We start from the raw sequence: 21740 nt of genomic DNA, 5'->3' as shown, positions 1-21740 counted from the left end.
GAAAACATTTATTGACTCAATTTGTTCCACAACATGTGGATTCTAAAAACCATCTAGGAAAGGGAGAGTGTAATTAAACACATATGAAAACTTGTATGAGTTATGTGACTCTCCTTGCAGAGTGTTGCCGTTAACACTTAAAGAACATGTAGTTCATAGTAGGCACTTGGTAAATATTTATTGAAGGAACTAATGAAGAGGTCATCAGGTAGATGGAAGAAAAAAGCATTCTAATCAGATGGGGAACAAGCAAAGATTTGAGGAGCTACTGGTGCTCCAGGTGGAAGGATGATGTGTGTGTATTGGTGTGGGAGCAATGGGAACACCTGGTGAGAAATTAGTCTGGTTTGGTGAAATAGATTTAAATCAGATTTTCAGTGCTAGCAAAGGGAGTTTTATTTTATTGTGTTTTTTGCTTTTTAATTTTGTTTTATTATTTGTTTTTTAATTTCTTTGTCAGAAATGTGATCTCCACCTAAAGTGGAATATAAAGCTAATACGTAGAAACACCAGCTCATTTGACACACGTCATCTTACCAAGTACCCCTAATAATCCTCTGAAGCAGTATTCCCATTTTCCATATTAAAAAACAGAAATCTGCCGGGTGCAGTGGCTCACACCTGTAATCCCAGCACTTTGGGAGGAAGAGGTGGGTGGATTAATTGAGATCAGGAGTTGGAGACCGGTCTGGCCAACATGGTGAAGCCCCATCTCTACTAAAAACACAAAAAATTAGCCAGATGTGGTGGTGCGTGCCTGTAGTGTCAGCTACTTGGGAGGGTGGGGTGGGAGACTCACTTGAACCCGGGAGGCAGAGGTTGCAGTGAGCTGAGTTCCTGCCACTGCACTCTAGTCTGAGCAACAGAGCGAGACTCCTACTCAAGAAAAAACAAACAAACGGAAACTCAGAGAGTTGAGCCATTGGCTCAAGATCACTCAATAATGAAAGGAAACTCCAACTCTTCTTAATTAAGCACAATCCCATTCTTTTTTCCTTTTTTTTTTTTTTGAGAGGGAGTCTCACTCTGTAGCCCAGGCTGGAGTGCCATGGCATGATCTCAGCTCACTGCAACCTCCACCTCCGGGGTTCAAGCAGTTCTCTGCCTCAGCCTCCCAAGTAGGTGGGATTACAGGCACCTGCTACCACGCCTGCTAATTTTTGTATTTTTAGTAGAGACTGAGTTTCACCATCTTGGCTAGGCTGGTCCTGAACTCCTGACCTTGTGATCCACCTGCCTCGGCCTCCCAAAGTGCTGGGATTACAGGCGTGAGCCACCGGGCCTGGCCAAAATCCTATTCTTAAGATTGGCAAGGAGGGAGAGTAGAGTATCTACATGGGGAGCAGACCTGCTACCTATTCTTTCCCCCAGGCTCATCTACTCTTGGACGATCACTCCGCAGTCCCTTCTCAGCCACATTGCCTCCTCATTTAGACTTGGGAACACAGGGAGGACAGGCTGAAAGTCTTAAACAAACATTTAACATTTAGGTAATTAACATTGTCATTACCCATAAATTATTGTGAGTTGCCTTTAGTAGTGGGACCCCATGAAGATCCCTCTTTGCTTACCTCTGTCCTTCTTCATGTCACAGAGAAGATCTCTAACTCCTCCAACCATGAAGACCTTCAGAAGATGAAATTCCTGCCCAGGAGAGTGGATGCCCACAGAGACACTGGTTGTTTCATATTCTGCCTACTAAAGACTTATCTGTATTCAAGGTATTGGAGTACTCGTCATGGTGCCTGCCACTTAGTAGAGTCTTATGCATATTAGCTACTATTAGACACCTCATTTTACATTTTTGACAATCAACTTCTCCTACAGTATTGATCCTGAGACATGATGCTTATTCTTGTGGCCCTGATGACTCTGTGTTTTATTCTGTTCTCACACTGCTGTAAAGAACTGAACTACCAGAGACTGGGTAATTTATGAAGAAAAAAGGTTTAGTTGACTCACAGTACTGCAGGCTTAACAAGAAACATGACTGGGAAGCCTCAGGAAACTTAGAATCTTGGCGGAAGGCAAAGAGGAAGCAAGCATCTTCGTCACAATGTGGCAGGAAAAAGACAGTGAAGTGGGAAGCGCTACACACTTTAAAACTATCAGATTTCATGAGAACTCACTCACTATCATGAGAGCAGCAAGGGGGAAATCCATCCCCATAATCCAATCACCTCCCACCAGGTCCCTCTTCCAATCTGACATGAGATTTGGGTGGGGACACAAATCCAAACCATATCACTCAGTGTGATAACCTTATCAATGTAAAGATAGAGTCAATATTCCCATAAGGAATAGATACATAGACTAGCAATGGAGCCGTTTTATTATAGGATTATTAGGAGTTGAGGTTGAGGCTTAACCAGCCCTTTCTATTGAAAGGCCCCTTTTCCTGGCCTTTCATTAAAAAAAAGAGAGAAAGGGAAGAGAGAACCTATGTCTCAATTTGTAAATTTGTGAAGAACACCACAGCTGCTTAACAGCCTTCCTAGTGCATGGACATTTTCTTAGGCTTCTAAGATTACTTGGGGAAGCAAGACTGAATGGCTGTTAAAATTCCTTAGGAATCATGGAAAACTAGAAGAGTTTCAAGTGACAGGCAAATGTCCAATTTTCTGAAGAAAAAAGACACCTTTTACCTCCTCCATGGTAAGCTCCATTTCATGTCTTCATTAGCAAAAGTCTAATAAGGATTTGTTAAAAGATGGTTTGAAAACATCTGTACAGGAAACATGCACCCTGCTAAAATCCAGCTCTCCAGAGCTTAACAAGGACCAAGCTGGGCCAGATCAGCACTGTTTCTTTTGGGGGTGGATTGCCAGTTGGATTGCTCAGGAGGTCATGTATTTGCATCTCAGCCAAGACTCCTAACACAAATTGATTTCTATTTTATTTCAGTGCCTGTTGTGTGCCAAGTCCTATGCTAAGCATTGAGAATTATCAAGCTAAAATGGCTCAGTTTTATGAGAGCAAAAGTATTCTATTTTTCTCAATAGATGAACACATATGACAGGTTGGAAATTCTGAAGTTAATAAAATTAATGGCTGATTTAATATATTGAATACACATACCTAGTTCCTGAGGCAATGCCCCCCTAGAGAGTGGTCTTTCATGGCATTTATCCGGGCTCTTCCCTGTCCCATAAACACTCTAGCTACATTTTTATGGTGATGTTTATATATTTTTCATAAACCAAAAATGGTTAGAAAATGTTATTCATTGATGAACCTAGTCCAGAAAGATGATCCTTTTCTATGACGAAGACCAAAATTGTGATAAATAGTAACAACAAAGTCTTATATTCTTTTCCCCTAATTAAAAAAAATCTACTTTTGTATATGCATGTGTTAAAGATTTAGTATTAATGCATGGAATTTGAACCATAAACCATTGAAATATAAATAAGATAAATAAAATCTTCCTATCCAACAGATTTCTCCTTCTTTCCAAACAACAACACTGTCACCTACAACCACAACTGTACAACCACTGCAACCACAACCACACTAATCCAGGGAGGGGGCGTGTGGGGGAGCAGTAAAATGTGTACAGGATGACCAGAGCTCATTATTAAACCTCCATATATTTTGTTCTAACAAATCTTTTTTTTTCCCCCACTAGCTTATGAACTCCTCAAAGTCAGGGCCTATATATTGTAACCTCAATATCTGGTAAAATGCCTGGACCCTCAAAAGTCCACAATAAGCACTTCTGAAGATGTATTCCCCTCCCCCGCAGAAAACTTAGTTTGCTCTAATATTGCATTAATTATAGAATAGCATCTGTATTAAGTTTATATTGCTACTATAACAAGTTGTCCCCAAAATAATGGCTTAAAACTTTACAGATTTGCTATCCCACAGTTCCAGAGGTCAGAAATTCCACAGGGATCTCACTGAGCTCAAATTTGTGGACAGGGCTCCATTCCTTCCTGAAGGCTCAAGGGGAGAATCTGTTTTCTTTCCTCTTCCTACTTCTAGATGCATTCTATATTCCTTGGCTTGTGGTCCCCTTCCTCTGTCTTGAAACCAGCAACTGTCTGACCCTTTTACTGTGGTCACCTTTCTCTCTCTGGCCACTCCGCTAGGACAGGTTCCCGGGTTTTCATGTAAGGTTTCCTGTAATAAGATTGGGACCACTTGTGTAATCCAGGATATTGCCATGTAAAATAACATATTCATAGATTAGGATTAGGGCATGAACATTGTTGTGAGGCCATTATTACTCTTAGCACAGCATCCAGGTAAGAACGGCTAGAATATACCCAGAATATTTTACTATGTCTCACTTCAATCGAGCACTTGAAAATTGTAGGGAAAAACCGGAACGGAGAGGAGGAGGTCTGGAGTTATACCAGTCTCAAGGCGTTTAAAGGAAGAGAGTGTTTGGCTTAGAAAAATATAGCTTAGACCTCTATATAGGGGTAGGGGAGGACTGTGATTGATGAGGCATCGGTGATGGCTATCTTTAAAATATCAGAAAGTTCTGTCACAGACGGAGGATTGAAACTTGTGCTTCACAATCTCAAAGGACAGAATAGAATAAATATCTGGAAACTCCTAGGATGCAGCTTTTGGCAGAAAATCAGGCAGAGCTATTATGGCTGTTACTGATGTCCTTAAATGCCACAGGCTAGAAATGTCATAGCTTGATGATGTGGGAAGTCTTATAAAAAATATTTAAGCATTAGATGAGGGATTAGCTCAGATGACCCCTTAACTTAAATCTAATCCTTAATGATTGTGTAACATTCTATATGGCTTAGAATTCTATTCATGCTTTTTTTGTTTGTTTGTTTTTTGTTTTTTTTGAGAGTTTTGCTCTTGTTGCCCAGGCTGGAGTGCAATGGCACGATCTTGGCTCACTGCAACCTCAACCTCCCGGGTTCAAGCGTTTCTTCTGTCTCAGCCTCCTGAGTAGCTGGGATTACAGGGGCCCACCACCATGCCCAGCTAATTTTTTGTATTTTTAGTAGACATGGGGTTTCACCATGTTGGCTAGGCTCCTGACCTCCACCCGCCTCGGCCTCCCAAAGTGCTGGGATTACAGGTGTGAGCCACCGCGCCCGGCCTTATTCATAGCTTTTGAATACCTCTGATTGCATATAGCTACAGCCTAACAGGGCCCTTCATCTTTATTGAGAATCTTTTTGTTCTCACAGAATCCATTGTAAGGATCTATCCCATGCCACAAAAAAGAAGGGGTGAAGAAAACTGGTAGAGTTGAGATGCCCCCTTGGAAGATTAAGTGGTCCAGATTATTGTTGAGAATATAAAAACAATAACCAAAGGAACGGTGCAAGATTTTAAATGCACACAAATACTTAGAAAAATACTCTCCTCTGGCATATCAGACAGAAAAACAAAACAAACAAATAAGCTGTAAAGAGTTAAGCCTTGAAGAAAGTGTAGATTCATTGCTATTAGGTGGTCTGTGTGAGTATTAAGTATGATTCATATTTTGAGGAAGTGAGATATTTTAAAATGAAGGAAAAAGAAGTCGATCGGGTTATTTCATCTTAATTCAGGAAATAATACATTTTTGAGACTTTTTTCATCAGTCCACTTTGGGGATGATTATTTGGAATAACTTGTATAAGACTCATGAAGCTGCTGCAGAAAGTGTTGTTTTTGTCACTAGTGTATGCTGCATAAAAGCTCTTCTTTATACTTTCAACAATTATGTTACCATGAACATTCTTGACCTTTTAAGTATACCTCTGAATGTTTAGATTATAAACGTGAACTGTACTGTGTTATGTTAGACTATTTGACCAAAAACGTATTTTCTACCACAAAAAAAGTCCAAAAGGAATTAAGTTAATTACAACTTCAATTGTGTTCAAGATCGGTCTTTGTGGTTCTTTACATCTGTGATTTATATATCTTCAAAGAGAGTCTTAAGTGTCTTTGGGATTGTAATGGGCATTCTAGACTAAGAGGAGCTTGTTCAGACACAAGATTTGGGGCCAATGCTTTCAATGACTTCATAACCATTCCATCTTCTTTCTACTTCTGTGGATTACCCAACAGCAATAATGATAATCTGAGCCAGTTCCTGATACTTCTCTCTATAGTCAAGAGAAGGTCAGCTATTTTTTGATCCCCATGGGAGAAAGACAGCTCCTCAATCACTATCTTAAAATAGCCAGCAATTCTCAGCTGCTGGGCTGGAGTCCCTCCAGGGGCGAGCAAAGGGAATATGAATCTGCCGGTGGGACGTGAGCGAGAAGCCACCAAAACATGAGCTAGGACAGTCTTCTCAAGAAGATTCTGCCAACTCAAAAATATTATTCTTTTTTTTTCTTTTTTTTTTTTTGCTGTTGTTTCTGAGAAACTAGGTGTCTTACCATTTTAAAATTTCATATTTTATTTAAAAGGAAACCAGTGAATTGAAAATGAGACTAAATATCGCTATCTTCTTTGGAGCTCTCTTTGGTGCTTTGGGGGTGTTACTCTTTTTGGTGGCTTTTGGATCGGATTATTGGCTTCTTGCAACTGAAGTGGGGAGATGTTCAGGTGAACAGAATGTGAGTCTCTTCTTCAAAATAGTGATGCACATGGTAGTTATGAAGATAGCCTTATGTATGCTCTTGAAATCAGAGAATAGTAGTGGAGTGTCTATTTCTTCATAGAAGAGATATGTAGAAAGCTACTGAGCTTCATTATTTGGGATAAAATACATGTCCTTAAAAATTTACTGGCTGTAATGATCTTGATTATATTTCTTGTATTGATGGCAAGTTACTTCATTTTGTTCTGTGCAGATAGAGAACGTCACTTTTCACCATGAAGGGTTCTTCTGGAGGTGTTGGTTTAATGGGATTGTGGAAGAGAATGACTCCAATATTTGGAAGTTCTGGTACAGTAAGTACAATTTAGCTTTATTTTCCCTCTTGTCTGTAAAATAAAAATGAACAGTTTCTTACATAGTATATGTCACTTCTAGCAGACTGGATTGTGAGTTACAAAATCTCAATTAGATGTCTTTAAAAGGTTCATCATGTAGAGATTCCTTTTCAGTAAGTAGACATGGCTATAGGAATAATTATTTTCTCTTTTAGCATAAAACAGGAGTCTGAATATTTATGGCAAAACTGAATTATCCATTGTTTCACTGCTCCTGTTTAGAATACACTAACTCTAACAAACAGAACAGGTATTGTCTATAGCATTTTTTCGAGTGTCTGTGAATACTATGTTGCAAATAAATAAGATTTTTTTGCTATCAGCCCTTGAAATCTCAAATGTAAAAATCCATAAATAGAGATGTATTATTTTGTATTCATAACTTCAAAGTTAACAGTATCTTTTTTTTAAAAAAATAATGGAACTTAATTACCAGCCATGGCACATGAAAGCTTATATTATTTGAGCTTTAACCAAGTTTGTTGATGCTATCAAGAAGTGCCTTGCTTTTGTTGTTTGTGTTCTCATTGAAATTTTAAAGTTCTTTTTTAAGGTAGCATAACTTTTAAAAACTCTAATGCATTCATTCAACTCTATTCTTTATATTGAATTAATCTTTGAAAATCAATTTATTGAAAATAGCTAGCACTTATTTCATTGTATTCAACAATGAAAGGGCTGTTTATTAGCCTAAAGCTTATTGAGAATTGAAATTATTAGTCTTCTTATCAAAAATCAAAGTATGGTATTTACATAATAGTCGGGATTATGGAATATTTAATAAAAATAGGAGGTCCCTGAAGACTTAAGCAAGCTGGTGATAAGTTGGCATATATAAGGAACAAAGTAGTGATGAAGCAGCGTTTTGAGGCAAGTACCTGATAGACTATCTTACAGTGGATTTGGGGGCAGGAGAATAAGCATACAACTTGCCAGTGGAAATGGTTTAGACTTTAGTAAAGGGAAGTAAGTCAGACTGTGCAAGAGGAAGATTTTGCCAAAGACTTGGAGAAAGAAAGAATATTTCAATATTTCAGTCCACCTTAAAGTGTACATATAAAAATTTTAAGTTCTCAGACAACGTAAAAGTGCCTTCTTGTGATGTTTTCAAATATTAAAAATTTATTTGAATTATTGTATAACTTATCATTTGCATTCTTCCCTAAAATAAAATGGATATAGAAGAATTTTTTTATCAATTTGAACTAATCAAGGTTAAACTTAAGTTTATTAGATTTTTAAAACAATTATTTTTTATTCCCTACTGTGTGCTAGACACTGTTGGGTACTGGAGAGTATGTGAAAAAAGATGAAATGTGGTACCTTAAATCGTAAGGTGATATAAAGGGCATTTGCATTTATTCCATTGAATTATGTCATGTAGCTAGATGTTCTGGATGAATCCACCTTCGTCTCATGTGCATCTTGATATGAGTTTCCTAGAAGGCCTTCCTCCTCAACAACAATTCGCTGAATTTGCTGATGGAACCAGTAGTTTTATTTTGCTTGTGTAACCCTTGTGCTCTGTATTTCTGTTCCATTAAGGATGAGTCATCACTGAGCTTTTCAATAACAAGTGCCATTGTTTTGCTGTTCTTCCTAGCCAATCAGCCACCGTCCAAGAACTGCACACACGCTTACCTGTCTCCGTACCCCTTCATGAGAGGCGAGCACAACTCGACCTCCTATGACTCTGCAGTTAGTAAGTACCCTCTGTCCTCAGCCTACTTCTAAAAGGGTCTTATCTTTCTGAAGGATGCCCAGATCAAAATTGTTGTGAGCAATTAAAAAAATAATTTAAGATCTGTAATTTCGATATTTTTGATATCTGTTAGCTTAAAAAATGTTATTTTTAATGTGCCATTTATAATTTTAAAGAACATAACTTTGATCTAAAAGTAAAGTCATTGTAATTTACTAGCTGCCTATAAAAGTATTTTTAAATGTGTTTTCCCATATGAAGATAGTAATATTTATTAAGAAGAACCGCTTCTTAAGGTTTTAACAGACCTAAAACGAGTCCTACAGTTGAAAATATTGTAATATACATCATACTTCTAAAACTTTATGTCATCATTACACATGAGAATATCACATATAAATATATAATATGTATACAATAAATATATATGATATAAATATGTAATTATGCTACTATATTTATACAAAATGACTGAACTCTGTGTGTGTAATATCCCATAGGAGACAGACAGACAGATATCATTAACTTAAAATCACATTAAGAACATGAAATTTGTAATAACTTGCTAAGGGTTGATACAGACTATCAATGTCATATATAGAACAAAAAAGTGTTTTTCAAAAATAATAGCTATTATATTTAATGTTCTCAATAAATTAATATTAGTCAGTGTTCTCCAGAAAAAAGAGAAACAATAGAACACATAAATATATATTATATACACACATACATGTATATACATATGCATGTGCACATACACATACACACACAGAGAGTGAGAGAGAGTGATTGTAAGGCCTGGTGAGTCTGAAATCTACAGGGCAATTGGCAGGCTGGAGATTCAGGTCAGAGCTGATGTTGCAGTCTCCAGTCTGAATTTTTACACTCCAGTAGAATTTTTCTTCTGCAGTCTGGAAGCTGACTTTCTTCTTCCTCAGGACACCTGTTTTTTCTCTTTAAATCTTCAACTGATTGGATGAGGCCTGCTCATAGTATGGGGTAGGGGGTAATCTGCTCTACTCAAAGTCAAGGGATTATAAAAGCTAATTGCATCTAAAAATACCTTCACAGCAATATTAAGCTGGTATTTGACCCAACAACTTGGCACCATAATCCAACCTAGTGGATATATAACAATAACCATCACAGAACTCAACACATCTTTACATGGAACTATTTTTCATCTTCCTGTTAAATATGTAATTCCATACATTATAATTTTTAGTTTTGTCAAAGAATGTAACATTTGCTTGTATTACATCATTAATAGGACACTTATAAAGAGGGTATGAGGTCTGGATAGGGAAAGAGGTGAGCTGACCCACAGCTGTGCTTGTCCACCAGGATTCCTTGGGTTCGAAGGACTGGGACCATTTTCCTTGAAAACATGTGTGGTATGGATGCTCCTTCCCATTAAAAACTGCAGAAGGCACCTCACTCACATTTGTCAAAACCTTCGTGTCATGTCTAATGGACTTAGAAGTATACAAGCCTACCTGTCCCTAGTAAGGGAAGAGATGGATGGCATAGGAAAGAATAGGAGAAACTCTTTTGTTTTACAGACAAGCTAGAAAATGATGCTCCTTCCTCAACATTCTTACTTTTATAAAATGAACTGAAAAGTAATACAAGGTTGGCTTTCCAGAACATTAGGTATTAGCATAAATATTAGTATTGTTGTTATTCATATAATGAAGTCCTGTGATAAGATAGGTATTGTAGGCACTGTATATTTTAAAATGATCACATATTTGAAAAGCCTGCACTTCAAGGAGATAGTGGAGAACTTGAAAAACAAAGTAACATAACCTGTGCATGATAATTATGATGGAGATGGATTGTAAATACATGTCAGAAAAATTATACTGCAATTACACTTAAAATTATTATGTAGCACTGCATTTAATTAGTGTGTCACTTTTTTGATCTAGTGACAAAACCAAATCCAATTTTTTTAAATTATCAAATTCCTCATTGGCACATGTATTGGAACTCATTTACTTTCAGAAACTTTGTCAATCACTTTAGGTAAAAATGATTGAGATGTGCAAAGATGTGTTCTACAACAGAAATACTATACACAAGTTTCATTCATCTCCATAATAATATACAAGGAAATTTGATATTATGTTTGTTAAATTTGGGGTTTTTTTGTTTCTTTCCTGTATCCAAGAGAAAGGTATAGATTTCATTGGAAGCTTTGTACCTGACTTTTCAGTATGGTTTCCTAGTTAATGAGACTACGTATACTTCACTATGCTTTAGAGCTACTATTAAGTTTCGTGTAGCTTCACAATTACCCAACATCAGATACTTGCCAGGTCACCTTTGGTAAATTGAAAGTATCATTTATAAATTCTGATGTATTGTGGCCTGGCAAATTGTTGGTGAAATGGCTTTGTAGTGTCCTGAGTTTTTACAATTGCAGTTAGCCAATATTGAATTCAGTGAAAATAATATAGTGGTGTATGATTTTTCTGGAGTAACAATTTTAGAATTATAGGACACTACCAATGAAATTATCCTTTTATAATAAGGAGACTGGGAATTAGAGAAATCATGTGACTCTGTCTTCATACAGCTGCTTATTGGCAGAGCCAGTGCAAAGAACCAAGTCTCTGGCTTTTGTTTTATCGATAATCTACTAAACTACAATGAATGAAAAGGCTAATTGTAGTGCATACTATTAAAAAATATGTCTTTTATTTATATCTTAACAAAAGAACAAATTAAACTTACATTGGCTCTTTCTACCTTTATATTCGATTCTGACTTGTGTGTATAATCAGGTCTAATTCAGTGTTTTCTTTCTTTTAAAAGAATCTCAAATACATATTCTGAAATTCAATTATCCTCAAATCTAGTTATTTGAATGACTGGCCAGGCCTGGTGAGGGAGGTCTAATTCACAGAATTGCTTTTGAGGTAGGCTTGTGTACTTCTAAGTCCATTAAACAATTCTATTACCTTTGGAGAGTTGTCAGAGTCTAGATTTTCTGGTTTGTTTCATGTTTACATTCAGTCACAGTTCACTTGTTTGGTATCATTTGGCAATGATGTACTGAACATAAATGAATTTTCAAGACAATTCAACCCTGAGAGAATTAATTTTTTGCCTTCTCAGTGTCCCCATAGCCTTTGATGACCCCTCTATCAGAGTGCTCATTATGCTTAACTGGAATTGTTTGTTTACTTCGGTTCCTTCATTATTTATTTGAGCTCTCCAAAGCATAGTTCCTGGTAATTACTAGATGCTTAAAAATATGTCTAGAATGACTTTATGCAAAATTACAGTTACTATTTTCTGCAATAAACTAGTTTGATTTTATTTTTCCAAGTGGAAATGTTTAGAAACTCAATTGCATACTTTTAGTTTCTTCTGAAGCAGAATGCAATGAACACAATTTCATCTTTTCTTGATGAGTGGGAACAAATATATACTTATGGGGGTGAGCCATCTGACCTTCTTTAAGGTCCTCCATCTCAGTATCTGTCCCCTTGCCCCAGGACCTGCCCTAAACTTCCCCAAATACTGTTCCTCTCTTCCTTCCTCCTCCTCTGTTCATTTTTCTAACAGAGCGGGTTTATCTCCAGCTAGTTCAAACTTCAGTTTCCCAAGGAAGACTTCCTTACCTGCCCCTACGCCACTGGTACATGCACTGGGCCATGCTCTCCTTTATAAAACCCAGTCTTTAATTTGATAATTCATAGCACAGTTTTAAATTATTTACTCATGTAATTATCTTGTTCATATACTTTTTTTCTAGTTCAATTCTAAGCTCCATGAGAGTGGGAGTCTTGTATGTTTGACTCACTATTTTATCCACTGTAGACCAAAAGCTGAATGCATATTTTGGGGAGACTTCATTATTACAGTGTACTGTGGTATTAATACTGATGCCCTAAGTCACTATTGATGTGCAGAATTTCTTTAGCTCTTTACTAAATGGACCTACACAACTCTTTAAAAAATTTGTTTGGCCAGGCATGGCAGCCAAAGTGTTGTAATCCCAACACTTTGGAAGGCTGAGGCGGGCAGATCACTTGAGGTCAGTTAGAGACCAGCCTGGCCAACATGGTGAAATCCTATCTGTACTAAAAAAAAAAAAATACAAAAAAAAAAAATTAGCCAGGCGGGGTGGTGCACATCTGCAATCCCAACTACTCAGGAGGCTGAGGCATGAGAATTGCTTGAACCTGGGAGGCGGAGGTTGCGATGAGCTGAGATCATGCCACTGCACTCCAGCCTGGGCAACAGAGCAAGACTCCATCTCAAAAAAAATTTATTTTTTTGCATGCTTTTTGTAATTTTTGGTCTTCCACATTGTTTTCGCCTGCCAGCTGTGTTTTGCTTTTACTGTCAATGTTTATTTATCTAGTACTATTTTCTGGTCTTTTCTTCTTTCACCCTTATAGAAGTGTAAGCTGAAGTGAATGATGTGAGGCTACAAGCAGGGAGGCAGCGAGGCAAGATGTTAGTTGGCAATGCATTAGGCTGCAAGTAACAGAAAACAAAAAGGTTATTTTTCTCCTGGAACAAGAGGGTCAGAAGCAGCTTCCACAATGATGCTGCCAGGAACCCAGGCTCTGTCAACTGTTTCTTCTACCATCCTTGGGGGTGGACAGTCACCTTCATGCTCTTTCATCCTCAGAAAAGAGGAAGTGCTTCTAGAATTTAACAGTCAGTTTCTGCCAATGTTTTATTCATCAGAACAATGCCACATATCCCTCTGCTTGGGACATGTTGTTTTGGGCTGTCTAGCAACACAGAAGGGAAATGGAGAAAGCCTGGGAGTGAATGAAAATCAAAATCATTCAGTGAATCAGTATCATCAGGGGTTGAACAAAGGTGGGACAGTAAAAATGAAAAGGAAATAAAGAATATAATTGGTATGTGAGGAGTTAACATGTAAAATTGGTAGCCAAACAAAAAAGAGCTGGAGGGATCAAGGATGATGAAGAAGTTTCCTTTTCAAATAGGTGTAATTCAGTTTAAATAACATACAGTAAAAAGTAATGTGGACACATACCTTCGAACAATAAGTATTATTTTAGTGGGTTTTTAATCCTTTTATATGCATATTATATTCTGTTTTAATCATCGTAAATATACATGTCTATCTTGCTTTTCTGTTTTTATGTTAGCACACATTTCCCCATGTATTTACTCAAATTTTAAACATGTTGGTTGCTACCTCTGCATCAAAAATAATTCTATGTATGTAGCATTTTTTATAATTTGTATTTACTCTTTGGGCTATATTTCCAGAAGTATGAATAGTGACTCAAAATATAGGAATAAGTTTTCTTTGGTGTTGTTATTGTGCCATACTATAAAGTTGCTTGCCAACTGGTACTAAACTGTGAATTACTTTTGACTAAGAAAATTTGGTAAGATGGACAGAAATCTGAGAGTTAAGAGGAGGGGGCATGTTTTGAAGTAGAGCATGGTGATTTACTTTGGTTTGGACATATTAAACTTGAGTTGATGGTGGAATACCAGTTTGTAATAATAATTCAGCAAGTAGCTTGATATGCAAAACTGGTTTTCCTGAAAGTCATTAATTATAATCATTGATACTGATGAGAAATTGCAGAGGTGATTTTTGATTTCAAATATAATCTTTAAGGAAAACAATCATAGGAAAGAAGACAGTAAAATACCAATTATTCTTAGGGGAAGAAGGGAAGAAGAAAGACAGCCCACAAATGAGGGAGAGAAAGAAGCATTAAGAAACAAGTCAGTGAGCAGTCTGGTGCATTTTCTTGGGAAGGAGGCAGTGGTCTTCAATGTCAAACGCAGAATGAATGGACATGAGAAGCAGGCAGGAAGGAATTGGATCATAAGCCAATGATGCAAAAGTTCTTGGGGCCCAGTAGCTCCGTCTTCACCAAGGGCTCAGCTACAGACACCCATTAAAGTCTCCTTGTTCCAGGCACCTACTTCTATCCTAAATCCACCTGACACTTCCAGATCATCTGCTGTGTATCCCTTCCCGGTTCACTGCTCATTCTCTTAGACAGGACCTGAGGACTCTGTCCTCTTTACCCTGCAATGCACTTCCTCCCTCAGGGATCCCATTCCATTTTCCTGCACATTTTGTCACCTGAGGATCCTCCTGAGAGCCAAACCCTACCTCAGGCTTCCTCCTTTCTTCTCTTCTCACAGGAAGAGAGGTTAGACAGCAGTGATCTCACAAAGGGGTTGTATCAGAATGATGGGAATGTGAAACCGCACACGGATGCTTGGGGAGTGAGCAGTGAGGAAGTAGAGACCTTTTCAATCAGCCAACACTGCGGCTTGGAATAGCCACCAACAGAGCACAGCATGGCAGAGGGTACAGAGTCCTTATAAAAACAGCCACATCCACACACAACAACTTGCTTTACCATGCAAGGCAAAATAAACTACAAACATGAATGTCCTTACATTTGGCAGTTTGAAACAGCACAGGAAGAATTAAGATTTGAGTCTAGAGTTTATAAAAATGTAAATTCTTAAATAATTTAGGAAGCACATCAACCTGTTGTAGGTATCTAATCTCATTGAGATACCCCCACCTCAGCCCCCACCCTGGCTTGCAGATCGATTACTCTGTGGTAGCTGGGTCTTATTTATCAGTTTTTTGGGTGTTCATTTATGGGGATTCTGGACATTGTCCTAAATACAGCAAATCACTCCAAATACTTCCACTGTGTTTTAGTTAGCTAGAAAAAACTATGCACCACAAAATGTAATGGAAAATGCAACTTAGCCTCCTTTTCCCGTAAATGTCAAGTACTTAGATATTTGGAAATGCCTAACATCAACTTAATTTGCTGGTATTCGTTCAGACATTTGAGATCACACAGCCATCACCACAGACACAGTATCACGTTACAGGAGGGGCTGCAGTTCCTGAATAACAGCTGACTTTCATCTGGGACCCCAGCCCAGGCTCCATTGCATGCAGGCTTGGGGCCGCTCCCAGAGTGGCTCACTGGGCTTCCACACACTCCAGCTCTTGAGGGTAGAGTTGGCTTGAAAGTTCTAGGGCACAACATCAAGGCCGTACTTAAAAATCACCTTTTTTCAGAGAGTGCCATTTTGTGTTCTGTACAATTTATTTGTGGGCTTCTGAGAATTGGTTGGCAGTTTATGTAATATCCCTGCAATGATGAGAGGCAATCGCTTTCTGAAAACAAGACCTGTGATTATCCCAGCAGCATGGCCTGGGTTCCCTTCGCAAAGGACAGGCTTCCACCTCCATGGAGGCTTCAGGAGATCCCTGAAAATGCCCGCCACACTCAGAAGCAGAAATCTCCTCTCACGCTAGGAACTCCTGATGTGTACAGCAGGATTTCTCAACGTTGGCACTATGGACATTGTGGGCCAGATAATTCTTTGTTGTGGGACTGTCCTGTGTATTGTGGGATATTTAGTAGCACCCATTTGCCTCTACCCAGTAGATCCCAGTTATGATTACTAAAAATGCCTCCGGACATTGCCAGGTGTCCTGGGTGTGGGTGGGCACAAAATCACCCTCTAATGAGAATCACTGAGGCCATCTAGACATTTAGTCCCAAAACTTCTAACCCAGGCCCAGGATCTTCTTTGAAATTATACTCATACTGCTTACACGGTGTGCTCAGCTCCAGGTCTGGGCCCAAACACACACAAGAATAGCTTCCTTCCACTGCCTTCTTTCATGCAGGGTATTCAAACCCCGAAGGAGAAAGGAGCTGTCTGGGCCTCTCTTATCTTGAAGCATTATTGCTTCTGCCTGAAACTTTGGACCTTTTCTTAGGAGAGAGCATCAACTAGAACCAGGGAAAAGCAATTATTGAGTGCCTGCTGTATACTGACCACTGTTCTGGATGCTTCAGAATCAGCCCTAAATTCTTGCCCTCGTGGGGCTTTCATTATAGCGGGGAGGCTAAAAATAAACAATAAGTCAGTCAAGCACTTGGAAGAAAGTAAAAGATGAGAGGGGTGTGTGTGTATGGAGGGGACTTCCACACTAAGTAGGGTGACCAGGGAGGCCTCATGAACAGATGAGGTTTGTTTTGAGATAGACATCGCTGGGTTGAATGTGGGTCCTGCCATCCCATGAGCTATTTTGGAAGCTCCTCTAGTCCTTCTTTCGGGGACTAGATAGATGCTGTAGAGTGTTTAGCACAGGGACTGGCTCATGGTAAGGGTTCTAGGGGGGTACAAGCTGGGCTTCCGGTCTGCCTTCATCACCCGGTGCCATCACTTTGTCTAAGAACACTCGGGCAGGCTTCTTAATCTCCACAAACAGGTTTGTAAAAGGGAGATAAGAATAGTTTCAACCTCACAGTTGTTTTCAAAATGAAAAGACATCATAATACAAATGCTTGGCAGAGTCATTGCCAAGTAGTTGGTATTCAGTAAATGTCAGCTATTCTTATGATGATATACCAATTTAGAGCACCAAAAATAAGACATCATTAGGGCACATAAATTCATCATAGCTTCTCCCTAGTGAAACACTTTCTGCTCTCTGAAGGGTGTGTGTGTGTGTGTGTGTGTGTGTGTGTGTGTGTGTGTGTGTGTCCACATAAGGCATTTGGCAGACTTTCCAGCCAAGAGTTAGTGCTTCATAGACACATGTTCATTATTGTCATTATCACTGTCATCCTAGTACATGGTAGTTAATACTATGCCATCTGTACTGACCAAGATATGCCACTCTTTAGCTGGTAATTGTGATTAAAATTTATTCAACAAATATTTTTTGAGCACATACTATATGCCAGACACTTATTTTAGGTTCTGGGGAACAGTAGTCCAAAAAAAAAAGGATAAAAGTTCCTGCCCTCAGGGGGCTGACATTTGGGTGAGGGGAATCAGATGAAGCAACATAGCTTGGCCGATTACACAGTAGTTAGAAGATGATAAGTGCTCTGGAGAAACCTAAGACATGGACAGGGCTAGGGACTAAGGGGGTGGATATAAATAAGAACTCTGTAATGTGGCCAGGGGAAAGCACATCTCTGACATTGGAGTGGAAACCAGAAGAAAGCAAGGGAGCGAGCCATGCAATGAGAAGAAGGGTGTTCAAGACAGAGGGAACACTGCAAAGGCTCAGAGGTCAGGGCATACTTGATGGGTAACAACAACAGAAGCGAAGGTGGACAGCTGGCAAAGAGCAAGTGAGGGGAGCTTAGAAGACAGAGGCAACTGGGGAGGCTGAGCTATTGAAAAGACATCGGCTCATCCTCTGAATGAGATGAGAGGGGGAACTAATGAATGCTTCCAATCTGACATATTATACAATAACCTCTCCAGCTTGTTGTATCATTAGCAGCCTATGGAAAGGCAAGGGAGGAATCAGAGAGTCCATTTAGGAGATTTGATGTATTCCAGATGACTAGGACCAGGATATTAGGAGGTAAAAATGTGTCTCATTCTAACACAGTCCTATTAAAATTATTTAACTACCATAAGGGAATCTATCAATTGAACATCACCTGTAAAAAACAAAACAAAATAAAACACCAAAAAACTGTGTATATATGGGTTGCTATGTACTTTAAAATATCAGTTCTGGAATTTTTTTAATTTTAGATTTTTTAAAAAACTATTACATTTTAGAAATTTTTAAATTTTCACAGAAGTAAAGAGATAAGGAACTCATATGTTACCATCACACAAATTTAATAATTATCAACATTCTTATCTATACATCTGTATCAATCTATGTAAATAATCCACACTGAATTATTTTAAAGCAAATTCCAAACATCATATACTTTCTACCATAAATATGTCCATATGTATCTTTACAGATACTGCACACTCTCTGATGTTTTTTACACTCTTTCTTTTTTTTTTTTTTTTGGTGACAGAATCTTGCTCTGTAGCCCAGGATGGAGTGCAATGGTGCTATCTCAGCTTACTGCAACCTCTGCCTCCTGGGTTCAAGCAATTCTCCTGCTTCAGCCTCCTGAGTAGCCGGGATTACAGGTGCATGCCACCATGCCTGGCTAATTTTTTTTTTTTTTTTGTATTTTCAGTAGAGACGGGGTTTCACCGTGTGTTAACCAGGATGGTCTCGATCTTCTGACCTTGTGATCTGCCTGCCTCAGCCTCCCAGTGTGCTGGGATTATAGCCATTCCTTAGGTCTTACAGATTTTTCTCCCACATTTTCTTCTAAAAGTTTTATGAATTACGCTTATATTTCTGATACATTTTCAGCTAATTTTTGTATAAGATGTGAGTCTCACTCTTTTTTTGAAGATGTGTGTCCCGTTGTTCCAACACCCTTTGTTAAAAAGACTGTCCTTCCTGCATTGAGTTGCTTTTGCATTTTTGTCAAAAAATAGTTGATCCTACTTGTATGGGACTAATTTTTAGATTCTGGATTCTGTTTCATTGATCTATGTCTCTATTCCTTTGCTAGTACCACATCAGTTTAATTATTTATCTATCTAGTAAATGTTGAAATTAGATAGAGTGATTCTTCTTATTTTCTTCTTTTTTAAAAAAATTGTTTTACTTAGTCTAGATTATTTGTTTAAATATTTAGTCTAGATTATTTGACTTTATAAATTTGAGAATAATCTTGTCTATGTATCTACAAAAAATCTTGCTGACACTTCGGTATGAGTTATATTAAACCCACCTGGGGAGAATTGGTATCTTCATTATGTTCAATCTTCTAATCCATGGACACGGTTTATCCCTCTGTTTATTTAGATCTTTTTTGATTCCTCATGGCAAACCGAATCCAGCAGCACATCAAAAAGCTTATCCACCATGATCAATTGGGCTTCATCCCTGGGATGCAAGGCTGGTTCAATATACGCAGATCAATAAATGTAATCCAGCATATAAACAGAACCAAAGACAAAAACCACATGATTATCTCAATAGATGCAGAAAAGGCCTTTGACAAAATTCAACAACCCTTCATGCTAAAAACTCTCAATAAATTAGGTATTGATGGGACGTATCTCAAAATAATAAGAGCTATCTATGACAAACCCACAGCCAATATCATACTGAATGGGCAAAAACTGGAAGCATTCCCTTTGAAAAGTGGCACAAGACAGGGATGCCCTCTCTAACCACTCCTATTCAACATAGTGTTGGAAGTTCTGGCCAGGGCAATTAGGCAGGAGAAGGAAATGAAGGGTATTCAATTAGGAAAAGAGGAAGTCAAATTGTCCCTGTTTGCAGACGACATGATTGTATATCTAGAAAACCCCATCGTCTCAGCCCAAAATCTCCTTAAGCTGATAGGCAAATTCAGCAAAGCCTCAGGATACAAAATCAATGTACAAAAATCACAAGCATTCTTATACACCAACAGCAGACAAACAGAGAGCCAAATCATGAGTGAACTCCCATTCACAATTGCTTCAAAGAGAATAAAATACCTAGGAATCCAACTTACAAGGGATGTGAAGGACCTCTTCAAGGAGATTTCTTTCATCAGTATTTTGCAGGTTTTAGCACACAAATACTATGTGTTTTGTTATATTTACATCCAATGAATTAATTTCTGGAGCAATTGTAAATAATATTGTATTTTAAATTTCATTCTCCATGTGTTTATTGCTAGTATATAGAAATGAAATTCAGTTTTTTAAAAAAAGAATAAGACTTTTAATGGCAGTTTTATATTTACAGAAAAATTGAGTAGAAAGTACAGAGGGTTCCCATCCCACCACCTACACAGTTTCTCCTTTTATTAACATCTTGCTTTATCTTGGTACGTTTGTTACAATTGGTGAGCCAACATTGATCCATTATTATTAACTAAAGTCAGTAGTTAACATGAGGATTCACTCTTTGTGTTAGGCATTGAATGAGTTTTGACAAGTGTATAATGGCATGCATCCACCATAGTTTCATACAGATTAGTCTCATTACCCTAAAAATCCTCGGTGTACTGTTTATTTATCCCTTTCTGCCCCCAAACCATGGCAACCACTGATCTTTTTGCTTCATCGGTTTACCTTTTTCAGAATGTCATATAGTTAAAATCACACCAGATGTGGCCTTTTCAGATTGGCTTCTTTCACTTAGTATGTGCATTTAAGGTTCCTCCATGTCTTTCCATGGCATGATAGTTCATTTCTTTATTGTGATAAATAATGCCTCATTAGTGGGTGTATCATTGTTTATGCATTCATCTATTGAAGCACATCTTGGTTGCCTGTAAACTTTGGCAATTATTAATAAAGCCTCTATAAACATTTGTGTGCAAGTTTTTTTGTGGACATAAGTTTTCACCTCTGGGGTAAATACCAAGGAGTGCAATTTCTGGATCGTATGGTAAGAGCATGCTTAAAGAAGCTGCGAAGCGGTCTTCCAAAGAGACCATACCATTTTGCATTCTCACCAGTAATGAATGAGTTACTGTTGTTCTATATCCTTGTCAGCATTTGGTGTTGTCGGTGCTTTTGGACTTAGCCATTCGAATAGGTGTGTAGTAGCATCTCATTGTTTTAATCTGCAATTCTCTAATGACATATGATGTTGAACATCTTTTCTTATGCTTATTTACTATCTGTATTTCTTCTTTTGTGAGGCTTCTGTTAAATTCTCTCAGTTTCTAATTGGATTGTTTGGTTTTTTATTCTTGAATTTTAAGATTTCTTTGCGTATTTTCAGTACCAGTCCTGTATTGGATACATGTTTTTAAAAAAAGAATTATCCCAGTTTGTGGCTTTTCTTTTCATTTTCTTAACAGTGTCGTTCACAGAGCAGAAATTTTAAATTTTAATAAAGTCCAATTTGTCTCTGTTTTTTTTCTTGGGTGATGCTTTTCGTATTGTATCTAAAAAGTCATTACCCAACCCAAGATTCCCTAGAGTTTCCCTTATTTTCAAGGAGTTTTATGGTTTAGCATTTTACATTTAGATCTATGATTTATTTTGAGTCAAATTTTGTGAAAGGTGTAAGATCTGTGTCTAGGTTCATTATTTTGCATATGGATTTTCAATTGTGTCAGCACCATTTATGGAAAAAACGACTTTCTCCATTGAATTTCCTTTGCCTTTTTGTCAGATTAGTTGATTATATTTGTGTAGGTCTCTTTCTGGGCTCTCTTTTCTGTTCCATTGATCTATTTATTCTTTTACCAATACTACAATTCCTTTGTTATTCTAG

The 21740-nt window shown here is 37.9% G+C and overlaps 1 protein-coding gene across 3 annotated transcripts in view; it reads left to right on the top strand.

The window, feature by feature from the left end:
* Window positions 1–21740, top strand: part of TMEM182 (transmembrane protein 182) — a 79803-nt gene that overhangs the window by 18957 nt on the left and 39106 nt on the right. Inside the window, exons 2-5 of one of the 3 annotated variants that reach the window (XM_034953651.3) lie at window positions 1595–1721; window positions 2571–2655; window positions 6774–6873; window positions 8519–8617. In XM_034953651.3, coding sequence (XP_034809542.1) covers window positions 2653–2655; window positions 6774–6873; window positions 8519–8617 — 202 coding nt within the window. In that variant the 5' untranslated portion in view covers window positions 1595–1721; window positions 2571–2652. Of the gene's footprint in view, window positions 1–1594; window positions 1722–2570; window positions 2656–5920; window positions 6537–6773; window positions 6874–8518; window positions 8618–21740 lie in introns of those variants that run through there. The other 2 variants (XM_057301255.2, XM_014343908.5) reach the window with 2 other exon arrangements.

Source organism: Pan paniscus, chromosome 12 (assembly GCF_029289425.2).
Source record: "Pan paniscus chromosome 12, NHGRI_mPanPan1-v2.0_pri, whole genome shotgun sequence".
Classification (NCBI taxonomy): Eukaryota; Metazoa; Chordata; class Mammalia; order Primates; family Hominidae; genus Pan; species Pan paniscus.
The sequence above is the reverse complement of the archived record's forward strand: the minus strand, read 5'-3'. Positions and strand labels throughout refer to the sequence as shown.